At 35.2% G+C, this 14157-nt stretch overlaps 1 protein-coding gene across 1 annotated transcript in view; it reads left to right on the forward strand.

The window, feature by feature from the left end:
- ADGRV1 (adhesion G protein-coupled receptor V1) overlaps positions 1 to 14157 on the forward strand; it is a 232189-nt gene that overhangs the window by 190702 nt on the left and 27330 nt on the right. Inside the window, exon 86 of the mRNA XM_087715712.1 lies at positions 9665 to 9786. Within this exon, the coding sequence (XP_087571838.1) occupies positions 9665 to 9786 (122 nt within the window). The remainder of the gene's footprint in view (positions 1 to 9664; positions 9787 to 14157) is intronic.

A 14157-nucleotide genomic window follows, 5' to 3' on the forward strand; every position in this document is an offset into this window, starting at 1 on the left:
TAGGATGTTTTCAGATATAATGCTCATATGTCCTTGTAAAGGTCAAATCTTTGTGTTAAAGTTCTCCTTTTTATTATACAGCCCTTTGCTTTTAATGGTAGTCTTACAATTTTTAGTCTCTTTCACGCTTTGCTGAAGATGATATATTCCTTGCTACATGCGGTCATCCTTTTGCTGGCTTGGCAGCATGGAAAGGTCAAAGGATGCCATTTTTAAACATGCATTTGGGCACTTGGGGGTGAAGAGAATTCAATGTGTCCTCATTTTTGATAAATGATATAATTGAGATAATTAGGTTAGACTTGAGATAGCTAGATAGAGAAGATATGTGTGGGGAAAGGTTGTTAATGAAGCAGATATTTCACTCTGGTTCTTGCATATTTGAACTATGCAAATCCAAAACTATTAAGTGCACATTTAGAAATATGGATTCACAAATTGGTATCCTTTGTTTTTTGTCTGTCTAATGGTATGCGGGGAATGGGAAACAAGAGGAAGAGCCATATATGAAAGATATGTGGTCCACAGAAGAGGAGGGGATTTGGGAAGCATTTCAGAAGGAACCCTCACTAGTTTTCCAGAGAGTTAAAGGAAAGGATAGGAATAATATGTTCAGCTTGCAAAACTCTGTTAATATAAACTTACACTAAAGATACAGCTAATATTCATTGTTATACTGATTGTCTGGACTACCTCAAAAAGCTAACACTTCCTTGATGGTGGAATCAACATGCTATCTCAGCTCCTCAGTAGTAATAAATCAGCAGATAGCAATGATTTACCAGGAGTTGCTAGGCAGCTATAATCACTGATGGTTTTGAAGGGAGATGGTTAAATTTCTTCTTTCTTATTCTAGATATCAATCATACACAGATGTAATAGAAACTGGTAAGAGGCTGTGTTTGCATAATATACAGACCAAAAACATACCAGCCATCCTGGCATGTTGTTCAGATCCAGCCCTTGTGGTTAACTCATTCTTCTGTACATTATGTAAATCCTAAAAAAATGGATTTAGTAAACTATGGTTGAATAACCGTGCATGCAAATATGTGAACACAAAATGGAGGTTTTCCCTAGTAAGGATACTGCCTGGTGACTTGGCCACTGATGTTCTTCTTTTAGGAATCACTCCTATCAACTCTTTTTAACAGTGAATGTATTTTGCAGCCTGCTACAAACTAAATTGTACAGGGTCAGTTGGCTTCCCCATGTTTTAGAGGAAAGAACACTTAACTAGAAGAAGTAACACATAGGGATTTTAAACAACAAAAAATTCAGTTCACTATGAAACAATATAGACATACGTTTCTGGGAAAAGTTTAATAACTCAGATAATTTCTAAATCTCCATGTATTTTAAATATTTTAGTCATATTTTAAGAGTGGCATTTGCTTCAGTTAAACTCCTCTAAATAACTAAGTAGTTTTGTTTATGTGTATACATTTAAAATATTAGGGATCCTATTAGTATTATTTGCATTTGTTTTACTTTAATCCTATGTGAGCCTATTTGTACACATGGGAGAAGCTTGCTAGTGAATTTACTGCTGGTATAAACCATGGACTCTGAAATGCTTTGTATAGTCAAAAAAAAAAAAAACCTAGCATGACGTAATTCTAAATCTACTCTCTCACACATTCACATATTCCTGTAGTGCAATTAAAATGGAAATTCCGATTCTGCTGAAATTAAGTTGGCTAAGAATAGCAGTGTATGTTATGATATAAAGGGCACTTCCAAATCAGCAGCTCTTCATAGTGTGACTAATTTTTTAATATTATTAGCTGCCCCTGGTCATGTATTGTTATGGGTAGCCATATAAATCAAATAAATCCCAGGGCATTCAGATAGGGCTTTACATATGAATAAAGAGGATTATGTGGAGATCTGAGGGGCAAACTTTGATTGAGAGTGTGTATAGATGCACATATAGCACTTTACAACTATACATTTTTTCTGTGGTTAAATGGTAGCAGTTGCATGATTATAAGAAAATATATAATGCTTCCAATAGATACTATGAGCAAATCTATGTATGTTCTGAATCACCTTTAGCACTTGATCTCTCACAGCTCTACCTATGTGTATCCATGCTTTTGTTCATTTTTAGAGATATTCTTGAATAATAATTCTCATGCCTTTTGTTGTCACAATAAATATCATGAGGAAAAATGGATTATGACTAATTAGCCATCAGTGGCAAGTAAAGAAGATGAAGGAGAGAGTTGCTAAATGAATCACATCTGGCCCGTTTTAAAATCAACATGTAGCACACTGTATTAATATGAAACAGTGTTGATAAGCTATGTAGTGTCTACTGGCTTTTTTTTAACAGAAAAAGAATATGGCTTGGCAATTAAAGCCATGATGTAAAGTACATGATTGTGAGAATGACATTTTGGATTGGATGCTGAAAAGTAGAGGAACCTTTTTTAAAGGAATAAGTACTTTTGCTGGTCTTTTAAATCTCAGTTTCCATTTAGATGTTGTATGTTCATCATGTGAATGTTTTATTCAGAATCTAGATTTTCATGTGTGTTTAGGATATTTATAAATATATTAGAATTAGTTCTCAACTTACAAGATAATCATTCTTAAGTGGTTTTCAAGCGGTATAAATAATAGTAAAGAAAAGCAAATTGTTAAAATAAAAAAAGAAGTTTCCACAGGATAGAAAAAATAGTAGTCCAGCTCATAGGCCTCTATTACTTTTGCCTGCATATTAACCTCTGCCTTCAGGGAGGACTTCTCACAGTACCATAATCACCAAGAGAAGTATTCTCATTGCTTTATGAAACTGGGGAATATTTCAGAACTGGCCAAGTCTCATGTTCTATAGAAGTTGTGAAAGCGATTGAAGTTTCACAACTCTAGTTGCTGTCATTCTGTTGATTTGGAAACTTTTTTCTATGATAAGCAAATTAAGTTAAATTTACATCATGTTCCTACCTCTGAATCTCATTAATTCAGTATATTAGAAAGTGACAGAAGAAAGTGACAACTGTCTGCAAAAGAAATTTGGGCGAATTTATTTTGCTACACTATTTTTAAAGAAATAGGACATCTCCAGTAAGACAACTACAGTCCTTTTAAATAGATTTTCAGCTATTTATCCTCCTGTGTTCTATTGCTTGATGATTAACAGGGTTTCATTTTCAGAGTTCCTAGAAAGAAATCATAGACCAGTGGCAGAAATATTCCCCACATGTAATTTCATTGCTTCTTTATGGCTTGGACAAATCGGGTCTTAAAGAGAAAAAAAAGCAATTAGACTTGACCTTTATCACCACGTTTGGTTGGTTTCTCTATTTTATGGATATTTGATGTTGAATAGTTGATTTAATAAGTCCCCAAATTAATGTCTTCCTGTGCAATGCTTATTCTGTTCCTTGGTTATAGGTAAGAGCACTAAAACAATTAGAGAGCCAGTTGAAATGTATGTGATGTAAAAGTTCATTTACAATATTGAAATCGGTTCCCCTGATTTACCCATCATGGTTGACTTCAATGTTACCCACTTCAAAATGAAGTCATGGCATGAGGCGATCACTTATCAGTCAGGCAAACTTCACTTGCCACCACACATGGACTGTTTTATTTCGGGCTTCGTAACATTGTGTAACATATGTGAGCATATGCAATTCAGTGGGGTGACTCTGCTAACTCCTTTGAAACTGCAAATGAATTCTAGCATGAAACACTTCCTACAGAAAAAGGGAGATACCAGGAATTGGAAGACAAAGAATCATATAGCGTTGATCAGGAAAACAGCTTTTTGGATTGTATCTAGTATACTGAAGAATTCTGGTTTGAAATATGTTAGACAGCCATTGTCTCCTTTGGGACATATGTGTAGGAAAGTTTTCATAGGAATGCATTCTGTATCTGTATTTTTGAATCCTTCTCGAGGTATATGAATAAAATGTCTTTGCAAATTAAAGTCAATCTCCCAGAATACTGTACTACAAAGTGGTGTTGAGTTGAAGCTGAAATATAAGCCCTACATTTTGCAGTGTTATCACACTAAATTTCATTATCAAACATTTACATTTTTAAAACCAAACTTCAACACAGAATGTTTTCTGATTCCTGGAATAATAATATTAAAGTTACAAAAGCATTTTCTCTTAATTATCTGGAAGGTTTGAATTGGTTCAAGTTGTTTTCTAAATTGGTTTGGATGTGCTTTCTGCAAAGCAGTTTGTTGTTTGCCAAGAGTTTTAAAAATATGTTTATAGGAGCCAAATGGAATAGTAGCCAAAATAAAAACTCAAGCAGCTAACAGCTTGAGCTATAATCAGTTGCAAAAATGCAAATTATGATACATCTCAATATGCATTTCTCTAGTCAGCACTTATTCTCTCAATTTACACTACTTGTAGTAGATCCAAAAGGGAAGCACAATTATTTTCGTCTCTTACTACAGGTTGCTGTACTTTATTAAGTTTTTGTTATTAAAAAAAAAACCTTCTAAAGTTCGATTAAGGCTAGTCACTTATAGTACACACACACACACACACACACACACACACACACACACACACACACACATATGTTTCGGCGAGGTCTCACTTGCCATCTTTAGGCTGGTGTTTATGGCTTAAAGCGTGGCCGGAGCTGATGTCTTTCTATACATTTTAGTGGGTGTGTGTGGAGTGCTGGCGTTGTTTCAGTAAGTGGATTGATTGCATATGTGGCTGTATCATGATTGATAGATTGGTGCTGATTGGTGCTGGCTGTGAGTCCGTTGTTGTTTTGTGTTGTAACGGCTGTTTACCAGGGCTGGTTTCCAGATGTCTGGTAGGTGGGAGGTATCATCACATTTATTCATGTTGTGGGGTTGTTTATCTATTTCGATAGCTTCCATAATTATTCTCTTGTTGAAGTGTTCAGTTTTGGAGATTAACCTGGTTCCTTCAAAATTAATTTCATGTCCTGTAGCTTTAAGGTGCTGGAAAAGGGATGAAGTTTTTTTCTTTTTTTCTGACTGCGTTCTTGTGTTCTGTGATGTGTGCATTTATTCTCCTGTTCGTTTGTCCTATGTATGTTGCAGGACAGATTTTGTATGACATTTCGTAGACTCCTTGGTTTTCTAGCTGGATTTTGTCTTTGGGGCTTCTTAAGATGTTGGCTATTTTTTGGTCAGTGTTGAAGGCTGTCTTGATATTGTGTTTGTGGAGAATTTTGCTGATTTTATCTGTGGTGCCTTTAATGTAAGGGAGGAGGGGGATGGCGTTGTCCTTTTCTGTGTCTCGGTTTTTGGGGGGAGTCTCCCTTTGGATTAGGTTGGTAATTGTTTTTCTTTGGAATTCGTTGGAGATTAATACGTTTGTGAGAGTGTGTAATCCAGTTTTCAGGTGGTCTTTGTCGGCTAGGCATTTGGTTCTGGAGATGAGGGTTTTGGCTACAGAGTTGATCTGTGCAGGGTGGTGATGGGATTGTGTGTTTAAGTAGTGGTTGGTGTGTGTTTTTTTCCGGTAGATGGTGTGTCCTAGGGAGCCATTGGGTTTTTTGTAGTTTAGGATGTCCAGAAAGGGAAGTTGGTTGTTTGCTTCTATTTCCATAGTGAATTGTATTTTGGGTTGTAAGCTGTTGAGATGTGTGAGGAAGTTGTCCAGTTTTTCTTTCCCGTGTGGCCAAATCATGAAAGTGTCATCAACATATTTAAGCCAGAGTTTGGGTTTGTGTTCAGATTTATCTAAGGCAGTTTCAAAATATTCCATGTATAAGTTTGCGATGACGGGTGAGAGGGGTGATCCCATGGGTGCTCCTTCTATCTGTTTGTATCTTTGTCCATTATGGATGAAGTATGTGTTGGTTAGGCAGTGGTTGCTCAGGTCCAGGATGTGCTTAGGGGAGTTGTGTTTGTTCTGGATAGCTGTCAAGGCTTCTTTTATAGGCACTTGGGTGAAGAAGGATATGACATCGAAGCTCACAAGTAGGTCGCTGGGTTGTAGGTTTTGTTTCTTTATTGTTTCTATGAAATGGAGTGAGTTTTGTATGTGTGAGGTGATGGATTCTGTGTATGGTTGGAGTTGTTTGGCGAGGGATTTGGCAAGATTCTGTAGAGGTGAGCCTATGGAGCTGACTATGGGTCTGAGTGGTGTTCCTTCTTTGTGTATCTTGGGGAGGTCATAGAGTTTGGGGCATCTGGAAGGTTTCTCTCTGGGGATGAATATATATATATATGTGTGTGTGTGTGTGTGTGTGTATACATGTATTAATTGTACAGTTGAGTTTTCTAAGTCTCATGTTCATAAGGATTTATTTCAGCTGCACAAATATTTTTGAAAAAAAGAGTATTATTTTCCACACCGCAGTTCTAAAGATTCTCTTCCCAGCTCTGACTTTCAATAACAGAAGTAAAACACTCCCATAGATTACATAATATTTATAGATAGGAATGATTTATGTACATATTTCAAGAGTATAAATGAGTATGCTGAATCACAAACAGAATTCAAGTTGGGTAGTGTTTGTAGCATTAGCATTAAATTATTAACTATTCATTAACCCTTTTATAAATATCCACATTCTGTACACATTCAATCTAATTTTTTATCTATAAAATAAAATAGGTTTTTGCTTCTTGAGCTAATAACTTTTGGAAGTCAAAGCATTTGTTCTGAATATTATTGCAACTGAGACAACAGATTGCTAATAAAACTTAGAATTATAGCAGTATCTAAATATAATTGCCAAAAATATTACACCTTTTTTTACAGGTTTAGACCACATTGATTTATTCTTACAGTTTCTTAAAATAGATGTGAAATCGTAGATCACTTTGAGTTTAAATGAAATGCTAAATGAATACAAAACTGCATTATCTATAACCCTTTCTACTAATAAATGTGGTTTCAGGTTGCTGGTATTTCACAATTGTTTTTGCATGATATTGAACCATAGTATCAAGAGTTTGGCAAGAGTGCATGTAAGGACCTGGTGTTGCAATTACTTGCACACTATATTGTTTGTTTTTCCACCTGGGCTAGTTATTTTTGAAGAGTAGATTTTAGAAAAGGTGTAGTGTTAGCTAACAACCAGAATACCTTTACTTATTCTTTCTTACTATTTCTGATTTTTTTTCACATTGCATAACATTGCCTACTCAAAAAGTAATATTATGACGGGGATGGGTGTGTGTGTATTGATTCTTTGGTTTAAAAAATGTTATACGTTTAATAGACTAAAAATGCTAATTTGTAACATATAAGAATGTCACCTATGTTTGTTTAATAAATAATATACTGAATCTATTGTTTCATTGGTTTCATTGTTCCAAAAAAACTAAGCCCAACTTAAATAAACCATATTCTGATTTAGGAAAGTATATGAATCTATCCAGCATTACATGAACCCACACCTTGAATATCTGTTGTTATAAGCAATTCAACAGGATTTTTATTTTATTTAGATATACATGTCTGCTGAATTCAGTTAGTTTTGTTGGCCTGTCAAATAGCATTGTACACAGACAATAAGAAGCCTACCTCATTATTTTGTTAATGTCTCATTGTTAAATTCAACTAGGCTTTGGAACTCCTCTCCGCATCACTTTAAACGTAGGCATCTCTAGGTTCCATCATTTACCAAGATTATAAAAGTAGTATTATGCTGTTGTGCTGCAAGGCCACCTTCCCTTTTTGGGACATGCATTGAAAAGGAGCAGGGCTTCATCACAAACAGCATATAATGCTGCTTTCATCAATCTGTCCCATTAGACAGACTCTACCCCCACTCACCATTCTTGTCCCAGGATTTTTGCTGCATGTATATTTATAATGAAAATAGTTGAAAACTGCTGTAACTGATTATTGCTGTAATTCTACAGGACAAAATTTGCTCTAATTCATTTCAGTGTATATGTATAGTATTCATGTATATGTATAGTCTTATTAACGTGAACTCTAACTGAAGATATGTACAACCATCCATGCAATCAAAATCCCTGTCATATTTTTCCCAGTGAGAAGGCTGCCTAATAAGGAATTAGGCCACTGGTCTCTTTTCTATGCTGGCCAATAGACAGTCTCTAGGGCTTCAGATGTTGTTTCTCAGGATGATCTATAGATATCAGAATCTTTCTTTATTTTCTATTTTCCTTTTCTTGTATTACACCAGATAGATGAACATTCTCAGAATACACTGAAAATTAAATGCAGAAAGTTAAAAATAGGAATGCCTGTTCCCCAAATATTTCTTCAGGAAATAACTTGCAATGGCATATGGCTGCAGTACAGTGCAGAAGAAGTACCTATCTTAGACAAAGAATCAAAGATGTAAAATTTTAAAACACCCTAAAGAAAACATTATTTTCAGATAGTCTCTGATTCCTTAGACTCAATGCTTGTTTTGATAATGCTTTTGTGTCACAGAAAGAGCTGCCAAACCTTCCAAAAAGTGTTAAAATTAAGGGCATGCAAACAGCTGCTCAGAATAGGATTAAGCATAAGCATTGACTCATCTCTAGAAGGGGATTAACATTTCAAATGGTGTAAGAAGTGTATAAAATACCAGATTCAAAGAGTTCCAGTCAAATGATCTGGATGGCAGCACCTTGAAAAACATCTATGTGAAACCTGGAGAGATGCTAATTCAGAATTGACATTATGAGGCAAGACAGATAAAAGGTTTAACTAGGTAACTGTTCACATTTTATGCTGCAAACATTGGAAGCAAGAACCAGTATAAGAGGATTTAGCAATGTTTCACTTCAACCTACGGTACCCTTGGTTTGGGAAAAAGATAAGCATTGATTTGCAAAGTTTCATTCTTACAATGGCAGTTGTATGGAAAATCTTGAAGCAATATTTTGTTATCTTGTTGAAAGGCACCTATGCTGTTTGTTACTAAGTTCCATATGTAATTTATTATGAGTAAACATGTGAGTTTGAAAACTGATTAAGTTATGAACTTCCTATATTTAATTATCCTTTCAGGTTTTTTAAAAAATAGTGTTCGTCACTGAAGAGAAAAAGTGACATTTTGCAAAATACCTGTACAAATTTAAATGTACATAGCCGAATAAATAAGAACTTTGGATCTGCTCTGAGTGCAATGTCAACTCCAAAGCTCAATAATGTCATTTAACTTTGCATTTTTCATGGAATGAAGGAATCTAGTTTGTTCATCTAAAACCCTTCCTTCCTTTTCTCCCTCCCTCCCTCCAGGGCATAGTATTCTCTCATCAGCTCTTTGATTATTGACTATTTATTACTCATCTACTCATTCAACAGGTTTTAATGCTGAAATTCCAGTATTGTTTTACAAAGCCAAGCTATGCTTTATCCAATTAATAAATGTGGTGCATTGCCTGGATGAATAGTAATATAATAGTAATAATAATATAACCTCATCATCTGCTACCAGAAGTGATTGATTGATTGATTGATTGATTGATCTTGCCTTCAGTTTTTGGGATGAGCTCATCTGCTGAATAATCCATCCAAATAGCTTTAGGGCTTCCTCTCCAACTCTCAGTCAGCTGCCTTCAGCTCTAACAGAGTACTGGAAGGGAAAGACTATGCCTAGCCATCACAGATAGGAATGATGGTTCCAGAAGCACTGATAAATTAAAAGATCTTCATAGGCTGTTGATATCCAAGGTATTTTTGCAAAGCATGTCAATGTGATAAATTCATGTTTTTATGATTTCTAGAGATCCCATTGGTTTTGTACTTATTTGCCCTCATTTCCACGACATGGCTATGGGGAGGATTGCACATGGCTTACAGGCATCTATGGATGCTGGTTTTCTTTGTCATTTTCAACAGTCTACAAGTAAGTACTATATTTATCATTTACATTTTTAACAAAATCAAAGCACTGTATGTTTAATTATGGGAACCCTGGAAAAAGGGCAAGTGCGTGAGAAGGAAAAGTTGTACACCTATAAATAAAAAAGAATATAGCTGGTATGTATTGTCACACAACTCAAAACACATGCATGTACCAGAGGTACATTGACCATGCGCAGAAGTGTCGTGCATGAATGCACACAAGCGAACTGGTAGTAAAAAAATGGAAATCCACTGCTGGCATGTACATATTCCTTAATATAATATATGGTTCTGATGAAATGATTAAACACATCAGCAGTATAAGAATAAAAAACATAAATGTTTATATACCTATATTCATTTTTAGAAATAGGGTTCAGAACCTAAATTTCAACTGGGAAATGTTTTTCTATAATGTAATTGAAAATAAAGTCTACAGTAGCGATGGTGAACCTTTTTTGGCTCACATGTCATAAGTGGGAGCGCAGGGGGGTCGTGTACGGGCGTGCTGCATCCATAATGCAATACCCAACCCCCCAGTGCGCATGTGGGCATGACAAGCACGACCTCCATTTTTTGCATGCTTTTTTCAGCCTCCCCAGACTCCAGAGGCTTTATAGGAGCCTGGGGAAGACGAAAACAGCCTCCCCCCGGAGGCCCTCCAGAGGCTTCAGGGACCTTCAAGTGACTTCCGATTTATTCGTAGGGCTGTTTTTAATCCTCCGGAGCCTTCAGAGAAGTCTCCTGAAGGTCCCTGAAGCCTCCGAGGGGCTTAAACCGACCCTATGAGCAAACTGGAAGTCTGTTCCCAAAGTTCCAGTTTGTCCATAAAACCGTTTTTTGTGCTCCGGAGGCTTTTCGCCCTCCCTAGGTTCCTATAAAGCCTCTGGAGCCTGGGGAGGGTGAAAAATGGCTTTAAAAAAGGCTGAACTGCACGCATGTGTGCTGGCCAGCTTATAAGGTAACGTCTCGCGGGCCCTGACAAAGGGCTCTGTGTGCCACCTGTGGCACGCGTGCCTTAGGTTCGCCATCCCAGGTCTATAGTATGAAGCAGTGTAAAATAATCTTCATGTGAAATATATTTTTAGTGAAATATTAAACATTTAGGTAGAACTTGCATGTTAAAAATTTAACTTGCAAAAAATTATGGGTTTGTGCATCCAGAATTTTTTTCCAAATACTTGTTGTAATGTTGGATCTCTGACTTGAAGAATGAAGAAAAAGGAATAGCACAGAAGTACTTCTTTGTTAGCAAGTGTGAGTAGGAAACTAATCATATTTAGTCAACTAATTGGACAGATTATAGATTGGAGACATTTTAATTAAACAAAAACTTTTCTAATTAAACATCAACTTATTTTTAAGTCTTAATTTGAATATAAGAATTTATAAAATTGACACATGGCAAATATGATATGAATTTCCCCCTTGCTGTCACTTTAGAAAATGTTTCCTAAGAAACTACTTGGTACTATATTGAAAGACATCATTAAGTAACAACAAATTATGTAGATTTTCCCCATCACCAAATTTATATAAAATGAAAAGAAAGTTATAATTGGATTGAGTATTTGAATCGGCCATATCAATTGTATTACATTTCATTCTTAAATTGGTGCCTTCTAGCTGTTGGACTTTAACTACTATTACACAACGTACCTGTATGAGATATGTTATCCAACATAAATTGAGGCCACCAAAATTAGGAATGCTGAAGAAATTAGCAAAAGTCAGTAATAGTGCGCTCCTCTGTGCATCTGTTCAAAATTGTCGAGATGTTTTTCATGGTGCTTTTTAAAAGTAAAATGGAATCATACGATAAATTGGAAAGGGGAAGAGAATTGAAGGAGAGACAGGTGGGTCTTTGCATTCACAACATAATAAGAACAATGTGAAATTAAGTGTTAAGAGAAACAAATCCTGCTGAAGTGAATTATTTTTTTAAAAAAAATAGAGATATATAAAATTAGACTTTAGATCTAAAGATTGCAGCCTTAAATCTCTAGGTTATTGCTGAATTGGCATGGCTGGAAGTGATGTATTAACAAGACTCTTGACTTGTTCACTTGCATTAACATTGGGTCTCGGCTACAGTGATATAGCCTATATCAATTTGTGGAATCATATTATGAAACAAAAAGTTTATTTCTTAATATAGGCATCAGTAAGCATTGTTTATTTTAAATTGCATTTGTTCCACACAAGTATGTTGAGACCATATCTTGCTCATTCAGTTCCTTGCATTCTTGGTGGGATTTGCTCACTCCCAATTTATTTTATTTGTTAAATTTATCTGCTGCTATTTTGCTATGTGGCTGCTGTAAGTGGCTAATAAAAAGAGATGTAAATATAACAATAGTAAAGTAATGGAACAATAGAATAAACAATGAAAAAATACAATGATATAGTGAGCATCCCATATGCACAGCCTTTTTTTTGCCTCTGCTGTAATGGCAGAATCACAACTATTTAGCAAATTACATTTAAAGGAACTTCAGATGACTTGCAGGAACAGTTCTCATAAATGTACACTTTTAATGCAATTTAAATATAAATACACTAAGTAATTAGTTTATTTAATAATACAGATTAAACAAAAAACCTAGACAAAACAAAAAGATTTTACTGGTTAACGCCCCCTCTCAATATTTTAGATAAAATTATGATGAACAATATTATATATATTGGTAGTCTTTTGCTGAAAATCAGATTTACCTTTGTATTCACTTTTGATTAGAAGAATGGGACATTAAATGACAAATGTAAGAACACCAAGAGGGAAAAATACTAAATTCACATATAAATCAATTGGATTTGAAATGCTGCAATAAATTAGCAACAGATTTTGGCTGACGGTGAAGAACTTAATGAGATAATCAACACAGTATGCAACTGTGGTGAAAGACAAATGTACAATATCTAGAATTATTCAGACGAGAATCAACAAACAAATTACTGAGCACACCAATAGTCCTTTGTATTTTTTCTTTACCTCTTCTGAGTTGATCAAAGAGCCTTTCCTTTAGAATATTTTTTCAAAAGAAAAAAACTTTTGGAGAAATATTTATTTATTCACTATCATATCTTGTCTTTCATTCAAGAGCTCAAAGCTGTATACAATGTATAGGCCTCCATTCTATTTTTCTTATAATAATAGACCTGCAAGAGAAGTTAAACAGAGAGAGAATGACTGACCTGAAATGATTAGTGAGCTTCTAAAATTTAGTTTTCCTTATATATTTATTTGTTTCTTAATTTGTTTGCTGCCCATCTCGTTTTGGGTGGCTTATAGCATAAAACATTAAAATCATCAGAGATAAATACTCCTAATATAATGAAATGAAAATACAGTGAAAGTAAAATCATAGTTACAAGCTGGGGAAGGAGGGAGCAAGATGGCAGGGCGGTGGGATTGGCTCTTAATCTATCACCTCTATTGTGATGTTCCTCATTTGGACCCACAAACCATCTAGCAGAAGGGTGGGAGTCGATCTCACCTCAGGGAATAAGATATTCCAAAAGACAAGATACACATTCTTAGTTCAATGTTTTAATGAGTCAGTAATTACAATGGAATGGAATGGAATTGCACTTAATCTTCAGGTGGCCAAGATTTATGTTTGAATATCTTGGGCTTTTTTACTGTACAGTCATGTATAGTGGTGTCCAGCTTCTCTAGCATCTCATGCTCCAAACTACAATATTAAGAAAAAACAACAGGAAGAAAAGTTTTCCCTGGCATTTTGGTAGCCATAGTGCAATTATTACTTAAGGAGACATTTTTCCTTTGTGAAATTTTTGGAGAACTTTTCCCTTTTCTTGGAAATATTTGGCAATGCAGTTTGCTCAATTTTTCTGTTTACAAATTTGCTGGCAAAATTTGAAAGAGCAATTATATCCAGCTATCGTTATATACCATTATATAATTATATGGTTGAACCATGCTAAAATAATTTCCACAGCATCACTGCCTTTACTCCCAGCTTCTTAATTTGTAGATCATTTTTCATATCTGCTGACCTGTAAATGTTAAAAACAAAGAACAAAAATTACAATCCACCTGAGCTTTCACCTCTCATGCAATAGCAGAATCTCACTTTTTTCTTCTTCCTACAAATGGCAGATAAAATTGTGTGTGTTTCACTCATACCCAGCCACATTCTACTTTCTCTTAATTTTCCAGTCATGTGCCTAAATAAATAAAGTCCTAATAATTTCTGTGAGGAAAAGCTGAAAAAGCATCTTTCAAAAACCAGAAGCGCATTAGCATGATGAGCCAAAACTTTCTGCATATGATTTGGCATGGTTTCAAACATACAACAGCAGAACAGCAGTAAATTACCCTGGGTCTCAAATACAATTAATTCATTGA

The sequence above is a fragment of the Thamnophis sirtalis genome, unplaced genomic scaffold, assembly GCF_051295495.1.
Source record: "Thamnophis sirtalis isolate CommonGarterSnake01/CBP01778 unplaced genomic scaffold, rThaSir2_p1.2 scaffold_5, whole genome shotgun sequence".
NCBI lineage: Eukaryota > Metazoa > Chordata > Lepidosauria > Squamata > Natricidae > Thamnophis > Thamnophis sirtalis.